The 18,278-nt window shown below is 51.7% G+C and overlaps 1 protein-coding gene across 4 annotated transcripts in view; it reads right to left on the reverse strand.

The window, feature by feature from the left end:
- The window catches only part of LPIN1 (lipin 1), a 95,715-nt gene that overhangs the window by 31,339 nt on the left and 46,098 nt on the right, over positions 1-18,278 (reverse strand). For 3 of the 4 annotated variants that reach the window (XM_045189603.3, XM_024552470.4, XM_071221580.1), the window contains 7 exons: positions 14,052-14,252; positions 13,168-13,263; positions 9,558-9,865; positions 7,818-7,943; positions 5,676-5,783; positions 2,182-2,311; positions 218-545 (listed from right to left, as the gene is read on the reverse strand). In XM_045189603.3, the coding sequence (XP_045045538.2) occupies positions 218-545; positions 2,182-2,311; positions 5,676-5,783; positions 7,818-7,943; positions 9,558-9,865; positions 13,168-13,263; positions 14,052-14,252 (1,297 nt within the window). The remainder of the gene's footprint in view (positions 1-217; positions 546-2,181; positions 2,312-5,675; positions 5,784-7,817; positions 7,944-9,557; positions 9,866-13,167; positions 13,264-14,051; positions 14,253-18,278) is intronic. The other variant, XM_045189604.3, reaches the window with a different exon arrangement.

The following is an 18,278-nucleotide window of genomic DNA, read 5'->3' on the forward strand; positions in this document are numbered from 1 at the left end:
AAATGAGGGGTTCGCTACCCGATCCCCAAGACCTCCCGTACGTCTCATTTTCTACAGCTAAGGCCTCATAATTAATTTCCTCCACAAAGGGGCGCAAGGGACTCAACTGAACATGACAGACATCACGGCTCGGTGCTCTGGACGTGCAAAGGGAGGGCCGTCACTGGCACAGCAGCACGTCCACACAGCGGGGCGGGGCACCCCCGCCCCAGCACACCTTTTCTCCTGGAAGGCGAATCCGTCTTGCTCGCCATGGCAGACAGGGCTCTGGCCTCCTCGGTGGTGGGCGGCGGCGGGGCCGCGGCTCCCAAGGCCTCGGCGTCTTCCTCGTTCACAAACTGCATCTCTGTCTGAGACTTGTTCTGCTCTACAAGTGGCTGCACGGGAGGCACCACGGGAGGCGCCCCGGCCGGCACCCCAGCTGACGTTGGCGACTGGTCACTAAACGCGTCAGAAGATTCACTGTGAATGGCCTGAAAGTGCATTTTTTCACAAATTTTCCTGCTGCTCAGCAGGCTGGAATCTTTCATCTTGTGTGGCGATGTCTGGACCAAAGGGGCAGGGGAGAGAGAGACAAGGGGTCAGGGCACAGGCAAATAGGAAAGCTGAGTTCCAAAGAACCACACTGAGCCGAAAAAGCATCTGCTGAACTGTCCACACTCGGCGGGAGACGCCTAAGCCTGGGGAGTCCCGAGGTGGTTTCCGCATCTGCCAAAGCAAAGGGACTTCTGTAGAAAATATCCCCTGGCAAGTAGAAGTGGGTGAGATGAGGAATGGCCAGCAGGTGGCAGCAACCCACACGCCCATCGGGAGACCCGTGTGTGTACACACACACAGTGGGGGGTTTGGCAGCAATGAGAAGAAAGGAGTTGCGATTGATACAACTATGTGAGGAAGCTTGCAAAACCAATCTCTGCTGCTAGGGAGTCAAGATCACGTCTAGCCCTATGGAGGGTCAGTATGAGCAGTGACTGCCAAGGTGGGGGCTCCCCAGGTGGTCCTGCTTCGTGGTCTGGGTGCAAGTGCCATGGACACATTCACAGTGGGAAAGTGTATTGGCCTTTGTACGCGCTTACGACCTGGGCATTTCCGCGCACTGTATTTTGCCATGTATAATGAGCACTTTTTTGCCCAAATTTTTTAGGGAAAAATAAGGCTGTGCATTATACATGGGCAGTACTGATTCCATAGCTATATAAATGTTTTTAATTTTTATTGGTGCTTGCGTTAAAAGCGTAACTCTAAAAAGCAATGATATCCATATGCAAATTAATACCCTAGAATGCAATAATCAGTTTTGTTTCTAAATATAAATAAATAAATAAATTGAATTAAATCAAAAGATTTTTTTCTGAAAGTTTGGTACAAAAACGTGGGTGCACAGTACACATGGGAGCACATTATACATGGCAAAATACAGTATGTATGTATATCTCACCCCCAAAATGTGAGTGGGTAAGTGAAGGCGTATTTGGTGGCTGGTTCACATGGGTGGGAAATTAGCATTTCTAATTCTGCCTCTCCAAGAAGTCTCCAGTTAGGGAAAAGATCCATCCAAACAAAAAACGAACTGCAACATGCCCATCAGGGCGGTGGAGTGGGGAGGGCAGAGGGCGTTCTGCCCGGCGTCCACCAGCGCGGCTCCCGCACACGCGAGCACAGCGCTGCGGCAGGCCTGTGGGTGGGGCTTTGTCCTGAAGTGGTGGCTCTGCACTTCCACGCTGTTTCCCAGCAACCAGTGATGTGGATTTGTGAAGAGGGTTGCTCGGGTCAGCACAGTAGCTTGTGGGCATAGAAACCAACATTTTCCGTGAAAGCTAAATAGAGCCTAAAAAGGGCATGAATCCCCATGGTCAGCCTCAACAGACATCCTCTCTGATGAGCTGCCCATCTTGAGTCTTAACAGGAACGCTTTCCACCCGCCCCCGCTCACTCCTCCGCTCACTCGGCCGGATCGTAAACATTTAGTGGGGATGCAAGAGGCTATATGGCATCTCCAAGGGCCTTACAGTACGTAAAAGAAAAAAGAACCCAAAACATAGTAATATAATTCAAGATTCTTAAAGTACACTGAAATATAAAATACAGCTTCTTAAAATAAAAACCCTGTGTCCATTTCACGTTTTTAGAAACTGCCTTCGGTCTGCGGCAGGAACCGCAGTTCCCAGGAAAACCACTTACTTTTGCAGCTTGCGGCAACTCCCCCCACAGCCAGAGCATTTCCAGGTTATTCTTCTGCGTCGTCCTATCCACAGACTTACTGACCAGCTCCGAGTCGCTTTTGGGTGTGGAAGGTCGGGACCCTGAGGGGCTTAACACAACACAAACCCGTGATTAAAGTGGGAAGGCAAACTGGTTTTGGCCCAGAAGTAACATGGTTCAAACAGCCCAGAAAATGCACCCAAGTCACCATTCCCGTATGACAGCGATTCAACCTTCTTCACCTCGTGCCACCAAAACCTGATTACTAAAGGTCTGCAGCACCTCCAAACAAAGTGTTTTTGGCAGATCTGGCCCAAAAAGATAGGTACAATTTTGATTCATTCACACCAGACGGCTATCGTCCTGGCTGTTGTCATTTTTTTCTTTGACAACCTGGGGGAACAAGGCCAGCGCCCCTGACTGGAGAGCCAGGTGTGTGTGTTTCACAAGCCCTTGGGGCGCACCGGGTGACAATCGCTGCCTTAGGGGCATGGCTTCCTGACACGTCCCGCTGTGGCCGCCAGGGGTCCACAGGACACCTGTCCAGGTGGAAGGTGCTCCCAACGTGGGTGACCTGGTCCCAACCTACTGCCAAACCCCAAGTAGAAGAGATGAGGAGTAGCATTAAAAAGGGAAAATTGAAAAAGAGAGACAGACGAAAAGAAACAGGGAAAAAGAGAGTTTTTCATTACTTCACCACCAGCCACCAACCCCCGCCCACCCCGAGCGCACCCCTGCTGCACCCTCAATTTCCAATTGCTCTCCCAGCCACTGCAGGGCCCTGGCCGTCGCTAACATGTGCCCATTCTGTTCCACACTTAACATACACACTAGAATCTGCACTGGCTCTGAAAAGAGGAAACCGCATCATGTGCCTACTTCACCACAAATGCCGGACACCACAAAACTCGCAGCCTGTCACCCGCCGGGAGTAATCAACTGATCCACAACATTCTCGCCGCATTCTAAACACACAGATCAGAAAAACTGCCCTGTAATTATTGCTTGTCTTTCTTCCCCTGCATCCTTTCCTCCAGAGCACGATGGCGGTTTTCAAGGGCAGCCAGAAATAGAGCTGCCGCAGGTTTCCTCTGCACTGTGTTTCACCTCCCACTGATGCGCCCGACCCCGTGTCTGAGTCAGTCACTCCCCTGGAATAATACAGCCTTCCTGTCGGGACGCGGGGGCTCATGGATGATATATAACTAGGATGAAATCGGGACCCTCAGGGGCTAAACTGATCCTGGACGTCCTTATTCAAGCCATTGGGACCGAGCGGACTGAGCCCGCTCCTCTCCCTCCCACTCTGAGAAGCACAAAGGCTGCTTCCTGCTCCCGAGGTGCCCACCGGCCTCCATCCATCCACACGATGGGGCACCATGGGGTAGCCCCCAGTGTCTGCTCCGCCAGTCCGTGGAGATGAGGGTCCTGAGATGGCATTTCGTGAGAGCACATAAAATGGGGTGTGCCCCCCAACACACGCGCTTTCCTGCCCTTCAGGAAGGAAGGAGTCCGTGAGCAGGAACACTAGGACTGCCACACGTCTGAGTGCGAAAGGGTCACTCCTCCCAACCTGTCTGCTTCCCCTAGCTCCGTCATTATGCATTTCTCCAAAGGGTCATTGCTATTCTGACACTGCGTGTCCGCAATTACACATTCAGCATCCGTGAAGCCTGCACACGGAGCATCGTGGCCTTTGTACCTACCGCTGTGACTGAGGCCACGCCCCTCCACAGTACTCACAGGAGCAACTTCCCACTCTCTTCAGAGCTGCACCCAAGTCACAGGTCACCTGTCTAAAAAGCCCCTACCATTCATTATATTGATCACACAAAATACAATTTGCATAACCTTTTGTTACTATAACTTGTTATAGATTCTGCGAAATAACTGGTCTCACCCACTGCCACTAAAGCAATGCCCTTGAGGTTGAACCTGCTCTAGAGTTGGGAGGGTGGGGCGGTCAGCAAACTTTCTCTGTAAAAGGCCGGAATGCAAATATTTCAGGCTTTGAGGGCTGTGTGATCTTCATCACAGCTACTCAAATCTGCCATCACAGAGGGAAAGCGGCCAGAGCCAGTGTGCAAGCAAACTGGCAAAGCCCCCGTAAACCTTCAGAGAAGCAGATGGTGGGCCAGATTTGGGCCCCGAGCTGCGTGTGCTTTGCCAACCTCTGCTCTAGAGGATGTAAACGCTGAACGCAGTTCCAGAGCACGTCCCAGCTACAGGATCCCAAAAATTCCGATCCTTCCATAAAAAGCCACAAGGTGGCCAGAGGCATTCAGGTTTGCAAACGTACACTCACAAAGCAGCAAGCCCCGTGGGAAAGGCAGAGACTACTGCGGATGCCGGCCACCTCAGCCGCGTCTGCACCACACACACACACACACACACACACACACACACACGCGCGCTCACTCTGGCTGCTCACTGGAGATGCACCTGAAGACCAATTAGTCAAAGACTCCCGATACTGGGTGTGACTGATGAGAAAGATGATTCCACAGTTTCCCATGGCCAAATATGAGGCCTTTGTGATCAAGGGTTGCTCCAAAAAGCAAGCTTACGAGGGCGCCGACTGATTTTCCTAAGGAATGCATTCATTAGCCCGACAACTGTGCGGTATTTCTGCCAGTCCCAATCAGGCAATTGGTCGTAACTGCTCACAACTCAGTTAGCCTCACTTTAAAATGGCCTTTCTTCTGTACATGTGCCCTCTGAATGAAGTGCATCCTGAGATTTGGTTCTTTAATCAGAAAGAAAAACAGTTTCCCATCCAGAAATTAATCACAGCTCCATTCACTAAAGTTTTAAAGTCAACCCCACAAGTCCACAAAGCTGGACGTAGGGCAGGGTGGGCAACCCTGAGGGAACAGGGCAGAAATCTGGGACCACTGCCTCAAACAAGAGAACAGACCCATGATCCTCACCCTTAGGATCTGTCCTGTCCTGTCCTGTCCTGTTCTCCAAAACTCTGTTCTAGAAATGCTGTGAAAACATCTGACGCCACGATTCAGAAAGTTTAAAATAAGCTAGTTAAATAGTTATAATAACCTCCGTTAAAGTGATGTCCTAAAAAAAAAATCTTGTAAACTTACTTGCTGAACAACCCCGGACAGAGAACAAAAGGTCATATTCCCAAGTTTTATTTCATTATTCTATTTTCAAAGCATCCCCAGAATTAGGAAAAATTAGATACTTAACCATAATTCCCAGAGAGTCAAAGTTAGTACTTGAAAAAGAATCTTCAAGTATTTAAAATGAAAGCAGAACAGTAATCTATTATATTTTCATCATAAGTAATTTGATTAGTTAGTAACATAGATTTATAAGAGTTAGATCAAAATTTTCAGGTCATAGAACCTATATGCATTTGCTGCATAGGTAATTTTGGTTAGTGGTAAAATAGATTTGCAAGAATTAAGAGGAACATTTCATTATGGAAGGTACCCGAGTGGGGAAGTGGCCGCTACCTTTCAGAGGCGAGGAGGAGGGACGGCTGCGGAGGGCAAGAACTAGAAAGCCCCCCCTCGGCCGCGTCTGCCAGGTGTGGGGGGGTTCTTTGGCAATCTAGCAGGCTCCTGGGTGCCATGTGGTACACGTGAGAGGAAAAGAGATCACAGGTCAATCAAAGGAAAAATTAAAGTTCATATAAACCAAGGACCACTCTCAACAATCCCATTTGTTAGAAAACGAATGTTACTCAGGCAACTGACAGCCAGGGGACAGGTTGAAATCACTAAGAAATCAACATGAACTTCCTTAACCCCAAAAACCGGGAGAACTGCCCGAAGACCCATTTCACGTTCTAGTTCATTCATCTGCCCATAAAGGATCGTTTTCTTCTGGTCAGAATTTAGTGCTTTGCCCAGGCTTTGGAGTACGCGGTGTGATCGTTTCTGCTGTCAGTTGTCTCCTTAAATAAAGAAAATGCATCATTCCGAGTAGGGAAATTACCTATTTCTCCTAATTTGCAGTCGCATTTGAGAGTGGTCAGATCCATATAATCTGACACGGTCGCCACTCTGGATTCACAGAGAAAAACGTAAAAGACTGAGAGAACCTCTTTGGGGTTGTGCTGAAAGCACTTATTCTAAACTCTTTAGATTAACAAGGAGTGTTTGAGCAGACTTTTCAGCCTGTTAGTCGTCTCCCCCCGTTCCACATATTGTGCTCCTGAAGTGCCGTGTTTTTCCCTCCTGGGGTTCTGGAAAGGTGTCCTGCCTGCACCACGCCACAGGACAGCCACCGGCTGCAGGGGACTGCTGAGCACGTGACATGTGACTAGTCCACACTGGCAAGTTCTGTACGTGTGACACGCACAGCGACTTCAAGGACTCGGTACAAAAACAGAATGGGAAGTAGCTTCGTCATCAATGCTTGTAAAAACGGACCCCTTGAACTGGTATTTTGGATATCCTGGGTCAAATCTAATGGAACATCAAAGTTCATTTCATCAGTTTCTTTTCACTTTTCAGGGTGGCTGCTAGAAACTGTAACTTACCCACGGGGCTGGCATTAGTGTCTGTGGGACAGCATTGGTATTTAGACGAGGCCAGGCCCCGGGCCCCGCCCGGCGGACCGACAGTTTCTATCCCAGTCCCGGCTGTACCCAGGCATGCGGACTGTCTAGTCCTCTCAGACCCCAAGCTCAGCACACCCTGCTCACTGTGCTGTGTCACCAACAAGGGCACCAGGACACAGAGCACAGGGGACGGGCTGCAGGCACGTGCCAGAGTTCGTGGGGACTCCCGCATGTCCATTTTAAACTGGACGTCCATCCAACCCATTCAGAGTAAGAACCACCCAAAGATGCCGCTCACTATCACTTCGATCGCCATTTCTCGGGCCCTTGTCATGACCACACACTCCCGAGCATACGGAGACACTGTTCCCCTAACAGCCCCCCCTCCACCAAGGAATTTCCTTCCAAGGATGTACTGGGGACCCATTTCTGCGCTGTGGCTCATTACAGGCCCCGGACCAGCATAAGGCCTAAGGTGGGTTTTGCCCCCACGAACCAATTTTCGTGCCGATGGGGTGCTATCGCCCCTATCGAGACGGCACGACTTAAATCTGCCCCTCTCCCGGTCTCGGAAAACTGCCCAGAAGGGCTCCCATACGTTCCCAGGGGTTCCACCGACTTAAAAGTCTGGGATCCTCGGCAGGGTGATCTGCACGCTGGGCAGCCCTGGCTCCCCAGCTCCTACTGGAAGTCAAGGCCAACCTGAGAGCTCTTTTCGGGGAAATAAGCATCCCTGAACTCGGCAGAAAGGACTGAGCTCGGAGAGAGGGCATCGTTCTAACAGCCCCAGTGACCTCAGCGGACCGAGGAGCAACCTCGCCGTTTGAGTCTCTAGAGTTAAGTATGAAGAAAGGCCGTCGACACCTGCCTTCTCCCAGGGACAATCAGCGTTCGTCAGGGAACTCTCTGCGTCAGCTCAGGGAGCCCAGAGCCGTCTCTCAGCGCCGCAGCTCGGCCTGCGCAGGTCGCTTTGGTCCTCACCTGTACCTCCTACCCTAAACTGCACTTTCTCCCAGGACTGACTTCAAGTCCGCAGAACCAGGACCGGTGAACACACTTACACACCCCCACATGCGCGCGCGCAGCTCACCTGGTGCTGGGTGACCACTCTCGATCGGAATTGGGGTAGGACGCTGACTGAGGGTAAGTCATGACCGAGGAAAGGTTCTCCTTGGGAACGTCTTCTTGGAATGGCGGCATATCATTAGAGAGAGTTCTGGTTTGAAAAAATAATGATAATTAAAGCCTAGGAGTTTTTAGCAACAGATGCACAACGTTGCCATTTTTCCGTGAGCACCTGTAAGCACGCCTAGAGTCACGTGACCTCTCTGGAGCGCCCAGCCACATCCCAGGCAGTGCAGCGGGAAAAGCTGAGACACGGACAGTGCCACGGTGCTTCGTGCGCTCACGCTTCGGCTGAACTAGAGAAGTAACGTTATTCTGTTCGGGTACGTAGACTTGTCCACGTTGTCCACGTGCACCGCGAGGGCCCTGCCTGTCCTTTCCACTGGAGCACCTCATCCAGTCACTTTTCCCATGTCATCTCGCAGAGCCCGAGAGGCACACTGGGGTCCCACACTGGACCCCGGGGCTATAAAACTAGTTGTAAAACTCTTTCCTTGCCCGGGGGCAGCTGCTGAATGACTAAATGACCACACACAGTCCACATGTTGTCCAGCAGGATAAATAAACAATATAAACCAAACGTATCTTGAACTTCCAGAATGACTGCCAACCTCCCTCGTTTCAGGTGTAACACACTCATTACGACGCATGATTCACCAGCTTACTCAGGCGGAGACCACCTGTCGGCATAACCGATGTTACCTGAAGTGCTGCCTAGCACGACGTTCTGGAACTAAAAGCCCAACTACCTGTACCTGAGCCCCCAGCAGACGAGAGGCCATGGTTAGGGAAGGCAACGCTGCCAACCCGCCTTCACTTTTAGCCAGGGGAAGAAGTGCTCTCTTCTGCATAATGAAGCAGGGGGATCCCTGAGGTTCCTTACCCCTTCTTTAGGTTAACAAGTACAAAACAATTACCAAAAATTACACTGAATTACATAAAACTTGGAAACATCAAATGTTCTTTACAAATGAGTTCTGTCTTTCAAAACTGGCATTTTTCACCAAAACAGTGATGTACAAAAACAGAATTTGACCACACTGTTAAAAGCAAAGGAAAACAAAACAGATGTCCGCCAAACTGTGGGCCAGACCAAAACTGAAAAGACACAGTCAGCATGTAGAGAAAACAGGTCCTGCTCTGCACGCCCCTGTGACCCCAAGTCATCACAAGCAGCACCAGGCTCCAAACGAGCCAAAGGCCGGGTACGTGCTGGAGCTCAGGTTCTGGAACAACGGTTTCGGGCATGAAGGATCAGTCTGCTCAGCTCCTGTTGCTCAGTTCTGCTCTGGAGAGCTGAAGGGAGCAGCCACGGAAGTCTGGCATCGCCCACCATCTTAGATATAAGCTACACCAAACCTCTGCTACATGCCCTGACTGGTTTGGCTCAGTGGGTTGGAGAGTCATCCTGCAAACCAGAAGGTCACGAATTTGATTCCCAGTCAAGGCACATGCCTGGGGTGCAGGTTCAGTGCCTGGATGGAGCGCATGTGAGAGACAGCCAATCGATGTTTCCCTCCCTCTCTTTCTCCCCCTCCTCTCTAAGAATCTTTGCTACTTAAAGACTGGGTCCACAGGATTCCAAAATTCAGACTAAAATGCATGAACGGAAGAATAAGGAATTCCGGGGGTAAAATGGTAAGAATCACCTTAAGAGATGGTATCACCAGCTCTCACGTGGGTCCTGCCTGCGACTGACACTTACCTACTGCTGTCCAGCAGGTCCGTCTCCTCATCGGAGCTCATCTCGATGGGAAACATGTCTTCGTCTTCCGATGTGTTGGTGTTGTCGTCTCTTTTCAGACTGTCCAGCTGGGACTTTCTCCTCCTCTTCCTTCTCTTCTTCACTGAAGAGCTGCCGGAAGGGGCCTCACTGGGAGCTAAGGCCGGGGCCGGCGTGCAGGCGTCCAGGCCTCGCACCCGATCCACAGAGTTCCTCCTCAGCTGGCACTCCATCCGAGAGGCTCCTTCCGACAGGATTGGGGAGGTGGCCAGGTGCATGGGGATCACCTCCTAAGGGACAGAAGATGTTTTTTTAAGAAAGAGCCTTGTGGCGTTGGTGGTATAGTGGTGAGCATAGCTGCCTTCCAAGAAAGAGCCTTGTTCATTTGGGTCGAGGAGCAGGACCCTGCCAAAGGCGTGCCAGTGCCCGCACGAGAGCCCCAGCTCCGCTCGGGACGGCCACACGGGCCGTGAGGAAGACGCTGCAGTGCCCTGGGTAGGAGACCACGAAGTTAGCTGTTAATTCTTCAAATGCCATGGGTGCTGAATCTGCCTTTTCATAGTTATAACAAAGGGAGGTAATTATCAGTTATTTCATGCCACCAAAATTCAACTTTGAACTCTCCAGAGGAAAGAGGAAAACTGGGCTTTGAGTCATCACATCCCCCCGGGAACTAGACTGTTTTTCATTTCAGTGTCGGTAAGGGTGTGTGTGTGTAAGAGAAAATGTGTGTGTGTGTAACGTGCACCGAATTAAGACGTCAATAATAATGTTCGGAAAAGCGCTGGACAGTCCCCCAGGCCGCGCCCCAAGCTCTTGCCCAGGTCAGGGGACATCCGGGCAGGCAGATGTCCAATAATTAGATACTGACCCTTTTCGTAAAAATAAAACGAGGGGGGCAGGGGTATAAGAGGACTAAATGGTAATGGGAAAAAATACAATAAAAAAATAAAAATAAATGTTTTTAAAAGATAAAAAGGCAAAAGGAAAAGAATACAGAGCCTGTCAATTTAATAGTTGACTGATGACTCACCAGTATTTTAAAAACTATAGGAATCATTTTGTTAACGATTCATTGATTATGAGAAACCGGGTAACAGGAAGGGAAGAACACATGGAAAAGGAGGTAGACACAAACATGGGGCTGCTGGTGGGAAGTGGCTTAGGGAACAGCCAGTGTGCAACCGACATGAAACCTACACCTGAGAGGCTCAGCCTCAGGCTGGAAGGATGGGGGAGGCGGGAAGGGATGGGGGAGGTCATCTCATCCACCTGCTCAACTGGGCCAAATGAAGAAGAAACACAGCGCACACAGACACTGGGTCAAAAGCAGGAAAGAAGGTCCCACTGACTGAGAAGGGAAGGGGGAGGCTCTGCAGTGGAGGGGAGACAGCACCCTGCAGCAGTCTGGTGAGGAAGGACTCACAGGGGACTCACAGGCTCCCCAGTTTCCTGTAGCCTCTCAGGGGCAAAAAGGGTCATCAGATGAGACAGAACATACTCTGGCCTCCTGACCCCGGCCACCCACCAGCACCCTGTAAGGCCAGCCCAGCAGGCCCTCTGAGGTTTGCCACTTCCTCACCCAAAATGCTTCCCCAGCTCTTACAACATAACAGCTGTTGAAAGCCAAGGGGGAACAGAAGTTAAAAGGGCAAGCACGCATTTGAGGCAAGGAGAGTGTCTGTCAAAGCACCATTAGGAACTAGTTCATAATTTCGCAGCTTCCCCTGAATCGGTAGATAAAGAGCAGGCAGGCAGGCAGGCAGGGGCCCCTGATGGCCACGGGGCAGCTGCGGAGATGGGAGGCACAACAAGAGTATGTCGGCCCTCTGGGCCACACCTGCGGGCAGACCAAAAGGAAGCAGAACGTGGGACAGTTCTGTCCTGAAATTGGACACAGGGACATCTGCTTCAGAGCCAGAGTTGTTCCTTTCTACCCAGGCTGCCTTCCCTAGAAGGAGTGAGTTCAAGTAGACCTTGTTGAGGAATGACTACCTCAGATCACGTCAAAGTGGCTTCCTCAGTGAGCAAAAGAGTAAAAAAGTGGCTGATCTAGAAGAAAACACAGGGATAAGTCTTTGTGACCTTGAATTTGGCAAAGGATTCCTAGATACCAAAAGCACGAGCCACAAAAGGAAAAGTAGATAAATTGAACTACAACAAAATTAAAGACTTTGTGCTTCAGAAGACACCACCAAGAAAGTGCAAAAGACAACGGACCTCGTGGAAGGAAATGTTTACAAGTCAAACAGGTTATAAGGGGTTTATATTTAAAATACACATCGAATTCTTATAATAATAAAAAGACAACCCAATTAAGAAACGAGCAAAGGATCTGAACAGACATTTCTCCAAAGAAGACATACAAATGGCCAATGAGCACTTGAAAAGATGCTCAACACCATCAGTCATCAGGGAGATGCAGGTCAAAGCCACAGTGGGACACCGCTCCACACCCACCGGGGTGGCCAGGATCACAAAGTCAGGTCGGCAGTGTTGGTGGAAACGCGGGCACAAGGGAACCCTCGCGCACTGCTGATGAGAACACACTGCTGATGAGAACGTAAGTGGTGCGGCAGCTTTGGACGACAGTCTGGCAGTTCCTCAAACGTTAAACACGGTTACGATCTGACCCAGCAATTCCGCTCCCAGGTACTCGCCCAAGAGAAACGAAAACATGCATCTATGTGGAAACTTGGACACAAGTGCTCACAGCAGCATTATTCACAAAAGGTGACAACCACCCACGTGTCCACCCACACATGAAAGGGTAAACGCAACGTGGCGCACCGATACAGTGGAACACCCTTCGCCATACGAGGGAACAGAGTACCCGCTGGAACACGGATGACCTTGTGCTGGAACATGGATGACCTTGAGAGCACTGGCATAAGTGAGAGCAGACAGGCATAAAGGATCAGACAGCACACAAGCCCGCTTATATGAAAGCTCAGAAGAAGGAAATCTACTGAGACAGAAAGCAGATTAGTGTTTGCCTAGGGCTCCAGGGGGTCGGGTTGGGGACAGGGATGGGAAGGTGACAACTACAGGGAACAACAGAGTTTCTGCTTGAGGTGATGGACATGTTCTAAAAATTCCTCAGTTGTGAACATTGGTAACACATCTGTGAAAATACTAAAAACCACTGAACTATGCACCTGAAATGGATAAATTCTGTGGTATGAGAATTATCTCAACAATGCTGTTAGGAATTTTCAAATCATTAAAATAAAAGCAATCTGGTCACTCACTAAACAAAAATTCCAACACACAGCCCTCTTAAGATTTGAGACAAGTATAATTTGTAAGCTTTGAACAAGGGTTCAGGCCAAGGTGATTCAGTTCTCCTGTCTCCCTGCAAACAGCGAGCCAATGGGAGCCGCCAGGACTGTAGAGTCCGGTGTGGGCCCAGCGCACCCGGCCTATGTGGCGCCGACCCCAGTACAGACAAGAGCCCCGCTTCCTCTGCCGCCATGGCCGTCCACACAACCAGGCACCGGCGTCGCCCTCCGCCCACACTTCCGCTGTCCCTTAGATAAGGGTTGCACACGGCTCAAAGCCAGGAAGCACCTGACCACCCAGCCTTCCCTACCTGATCATTATCAGTCTCTTGAACAAAAAATGCTTCTCCATTATCTCCCAATTTCATGTGCAAATCCACGGATTCCCCGTTGATTTCTATGTCGACCTGAAACGAAAACACGTGTCTCCACAGCAGGAATCGAACCTCACGGGGTGGCCCCACCCCCACAGACATACACTTGAATCGCACACACACCGCTCGCATCACACAGTTCCCACTCGGCCAGTCCAGTCCTAGCTGCGCTTCCCCATCAGGAAATGGAGCCCACCTCCCCACCCACACCCCCACCACCTTGAACCTGGCCGGCTTGTGACTGCCTCAACGAGCAGAACTCATCAGGTGACTTCGGAGGCTAGGTCCAGAGAAAAAGCAGCATCCACTCGGTGGGTGCTCTCTTTCCCCGACCCCTCTCTTCGTGCTCATCCTTGTGGCCAGCCACCATGCTGTGAGCATGCCCAGGCCACGTGGAAAGGCCCACAGCCTCCTGGGAGGCCAGCCAAGGGCCACCAGTCCTGTGAGTGAGCACGCCTTCGGAGAGTTCCAGCCCCCAGCCCGGAGCCCTCCAGCGGAGGCCCCAGACAGCGACAGCAGAGCCAGACAGCCCTGCGCGGCGCTTCATCTGGATTCCTGACCCCAGAACCCAGAAGCCTAATGAACGGTAGGACTTAACGCCCGTGGAACCCAGGAGCTTCATGCCGTCAGTTTGGGAGTAATTTGCACAGCCATAATCACCAGAGCCATTTGAATTAACTGTCAAATCAGGGAACAGCCCTTCCCAACAGAGAGCTAAACATCTGGGTCAACGACACACTCCAGACACGTGAATGCACAGAACTATGGTGACCTTCTATGCGGAGAGAGGCCACCCCAGGCCCGGGGCCCCAGGCTCTCACCACTTTCTCTCGGGAGCGCAGGACCCCCATCTTCCCGAAGCGGACGTGGAACGGCGAGCACTGCAGGCTCCCGTTGGGCTGGCGGACGACGATGATGTCGATGCATCCGGACAAGGTGGCAGGGTTCAAGCCCTTGTAGAGCTCCTTCACGGTGACAAACACCTGGCCCGCCAGCTGCCCAACATAATTCATGGTTTGAGCCTAGAAAGCAGAGCCAAGCAAGACACACACAGACACATGAACAATTACAGTTCAGAGACGGCCGTCTTTCTAGAGTTGGTCAAAATGAAATCCTCATTTCAAAACGTTCCCCTGCATGGGCTCCAACCCACCCCACTACCCACCTCCCCCCCAAAACAACAAGCCACCAGCCCCCACCCTGAAGACCCAGGAGGCCTGACCTCCGTCAGCACTGGGCCCTTCCTTGCTGAGGTCAACGGTCCTTGCTCATCCTCACGGCCCCTGCCACCTGAGCTTGCTCTGCGTCTATGTGCGGGTTCCGCAGACTAAACCTCAAAGCTGTGACCAAAGACTGTATACACCACCTCTCAGTATCCCCACGCGCCACATCAAGCAGATACTTAATTACATGAGAAAAATGATTATGTTTACTTGACAAGAAAAAAATGGTTATTATTTTGACCACTCCCACCCTGGTCCTTGCCTGCCCATGTGACTCCCTTCCACACTCCTGGGGACATCTGCGCTCCGCCCGGTGTCTCTGCCCAGCTAGTTGGTTAAAGTACACTCAGCAAGTATCCAGAGCACCTACTCTACCAAGGGCCTGGGGCTGGGGACACCGAGACAAAGAAGACACAGTCCCAATCCCTGAAAGGACTCCTAGGCTCATGAAGGAGAGAGAAGTAAAACACAAGTCCCTAAAATATGTGTCAGTGCGCTGTGTGTGTTCCTAGACTTGAAGTTAATGGTAAGAGAGTGAGGACGGAGGACAGCGGAGAGCACGTCGCAGGGCTGGCGGTAGGGCTGGGAGGAGGCTGGGGCGCTTTCAGGTGAGAAGGTGGACGAGAGCCCTGCAGGAGGAGAGGGGTGCATTAAGACGCAGGTGCGGCTGTCCCTGCAGCAGAGAATGTGCGGGGGGGGGGGGGGGGGGGGAAGACAGCGCGTTGAAACCACGCCAGGAGATTCGGGCGTTGCCACGCCGCAATGTGAAGCCACAGGAGATTCGGGAACACCACAATGGCGATTCAGACCACGGTCTAGAAAAAGCATCGCAGAAAAAGTGCAGAGACGACTGGCAAGAAAAGAAACTGGAGGCAATTGGCAGCTGTGTGGGATAGTGCTGAGGAGAAAGGACGCCAGCCTGAAATGTGAGTGACAGAATAGGAAGAAGAGATACGGGGGCGGGGGGGGGGGGGGGGGGGGGGGGGGGGGCACAGAGCAACAGTCTGAGCATGCGCTGTATGCTGGCTCCGCCCACCGCACCGTCACTGATCTGCAGCCCCGCCTCCAGTCCCATGGCAGTGCGGTCACCTGTCCCGAAGGGACTCAGACACCTCAGCCCGGTCCAGGGCACTGAGGTCTTGCCCTGCCACCTGTCTCTATTCCCTCCTCCTCCTCACTCAGCTTCACTGGGCTGCCCCACCCACCGCCCTCCTGTGCTCCCCGTCTCCACCCAAGAATGGGGCTGTCCTTCCCGCTCTGGGTCCCTGCCTCCCAGCTCTCACAGCCTCACACCTGGGACCTGGTCCCCACTCTTTTCTTCCCTCCTCTCTGCACACATAGCACTTCCGCAGACCTGTGAGACCATGGGGTCCAAACACCTGAGTAGGAAGGAAGGGTTTGCACAATGTGACTTCCCATCTGTGGACCCCAAGACCTGACCCCTTCTCCCAGACCACGGGCCTCAATTCTCCAAGGCGCTGACCTACCCATGGGGCACAGGGGGCACTGTGCCCACCCACCTCAGGTCCCTTACAATGGCTCCAGCAGCCACCACACCTGTCCCCGACCAGCCCCCACCCAGAGTTCAGTCCTGTGACCTTTCTTGCTCTATATGTCTATTTTGGCCAATGAGGAAACTGAGGCCCAAACATAGTGGGTCCAATGGCCCGTGTGGGCTGGGCGAAAAAGAACAGTGGATGTGACTCTTAATTTAGAACTGAGTCAAAATGTGACGGACAAAACCCGCGAAAGACAGAGCACAAGCCGGCCCTCACTTCTCATTTTAGGGCCTGGAATGACGCCCTCTGGCTCGGCACTTACCTTCCCCCCCAGAGGAGGAACCCCGTCACACACTCAGTAAACACTTGGAGATGCACACACACCTGCCGCCCTCAGACAGCGACCACCAGGGCAGTGCAGCTTCCAGCGTGAGCACAAAGTCACATGCCCACGAACACAGAAAACCACACCATTTCTAAGTGTGCTTAGTGGTACAGGTTAACCAACTTCATGGAAAAAGGGGAGGGCGCACAGTCCTTAAAAAGATGGCTATAAAAAAAGGATTCTTTGTAGCCCTGATACTCCTTATAGGGAATCCTTTTATACAGGAAATCATCGCCACAATGTCCAGCCTAGATTTGCCCACACCGTGCTTACTGAGGGGCAAGCCTCTGACACTACAGACGGGCAAGCAGGGCGACCGGCATCTTGCACAATTCCTTTCGTATACATTACCTTGTGCTCGTGTGATTTGCACAACCACCTCGTAGGCACAAAGCCTGTCAGAGGAGAAAACTCAAGGAAAAGCCAAAGTGCAATGAAGCAAAACTGCCCAGGATCGCAGGTGGGCCAGCAGACCTGGAACCCGGGGCTTTGGACTCTGCAGCCGCCTCCACCGCTCCCCCACGGCTTCTCTTAAACATCCCCCTCACGTATGAATGTATGAGCTGTGCTCATCACGGAATGACATGTGCCCCCCCCAAGCAGTGACATCCTGAAGCTACACCCGTGCTACTGCGGCTGCTGACACAGCTCCTGAGAAGACCTCAGGGCCCGCTGACCCGCACTTTTTATCCACAAGAAAGACAAAGCTCATAGCTGGGCAGGATGACCATATCACCGCCGCCTGGCTTCTTGTCTGTAAAATGAGGACCTTGGCCTAGACGACCGAAGGTACAATTCCAGCTCCAACCATTCGAAGAGAAAGGCTGCACTCCTTAACACTGAGCTACTGGAAGGGCGTCTTTAATAATTTAGACTCAGCGTTCCTCTGCTCTCCTGTCCTCAGGAACAAAGCATCCCTCCCCCTCGTCAAGGAGCAAACTCAAGGTTATCGCGCAGAATCTGAGAATTTCGAAGCTGGCAGGATCCTGACTGGGTTGGTGCTCTGACACCCTGGTCTGAAAGAAATAAGCTCAGAAACGCAAAGTGACTTTGGCAGACTCCCCCGTGGCGGAGGCGGACGGAGCCCAGGCTCGGGTTTCCACTCCTGGGATCCTTGCTTTGTGAGTGCCCGGGAATTGGCCTCAGTTACGTTTCCTACCATAGATTATCAGGGACCACTTTGACACCTTCACCTACCCCCTCTACTGCATAACTTATTTGCAAATCTGAAAACGCTTCCATTTAGAAGCAGAAAATCTGTTCATAATTCCTAAAAAATAACAGGGTCATAGCCCCGCCTGGCAACAAGCTCCTGTCCTCCGCATCTACACCCTGCGGCTGCCTTGGCTGAGCACTGAGAGTTTGTTACAAGGGAGAATACTACCACCTCCCACCTAGTAGGATGGCTACTGCCGAGTAGCAGAACAAGACAGGCATTGGTGAGGACGTGGAGAAGCTGGAACCCGTGTACACTGCCGACGGGACTGCCGGTTAGTGTGGCAGCCACTACATAACAGAGTGCTGATTCCTCGAAAAACAAAAAGTAGAGCCACCGTACAATCCAGCAATTCCACTTCCAGGTATATATCCAAGATACATCGACAGCAAGGTCTCAAAGAGATGTCTGCACACCCACGTTCACAGAGGCATCATTCCCAAGAGCCAAGAGCTGGAAACAGCCCCAGTGCCCATCGATGAAACAGTGGAGAGAACCGGGGTGTATGCACACAAGGGAATGTGGTTCAGCCTTACAAAGGAAGGGAATTCTGGCACATGCTACAGTATGGACAGACCTTGAGGACTTCATGCTAAGTGAAACGAGCCAGTCACATGCACACACAAACACTGCATGATCTCACTCATATGAGGTAGCTGGAGCAGACACACTCATAGGAACGTGGGGAGCAGGAAGGGGACAGTGTGTACTGGGCACAGAGCTTC

This window comes from Desmodus rotundus, chromosome 5, assembly GCF_022682495.2.
Source record: "Desmodus rotundus isolate HL8 chromosome 5, HLdesRot8A.1, whole genome shotgun sequence".
Lineage (NCBI taxonomy): Eukaryota > Metazoa > Chordata > Mammalia > Chiroptera > Phyllostomidae > Desmodus > Desmodus rotundus.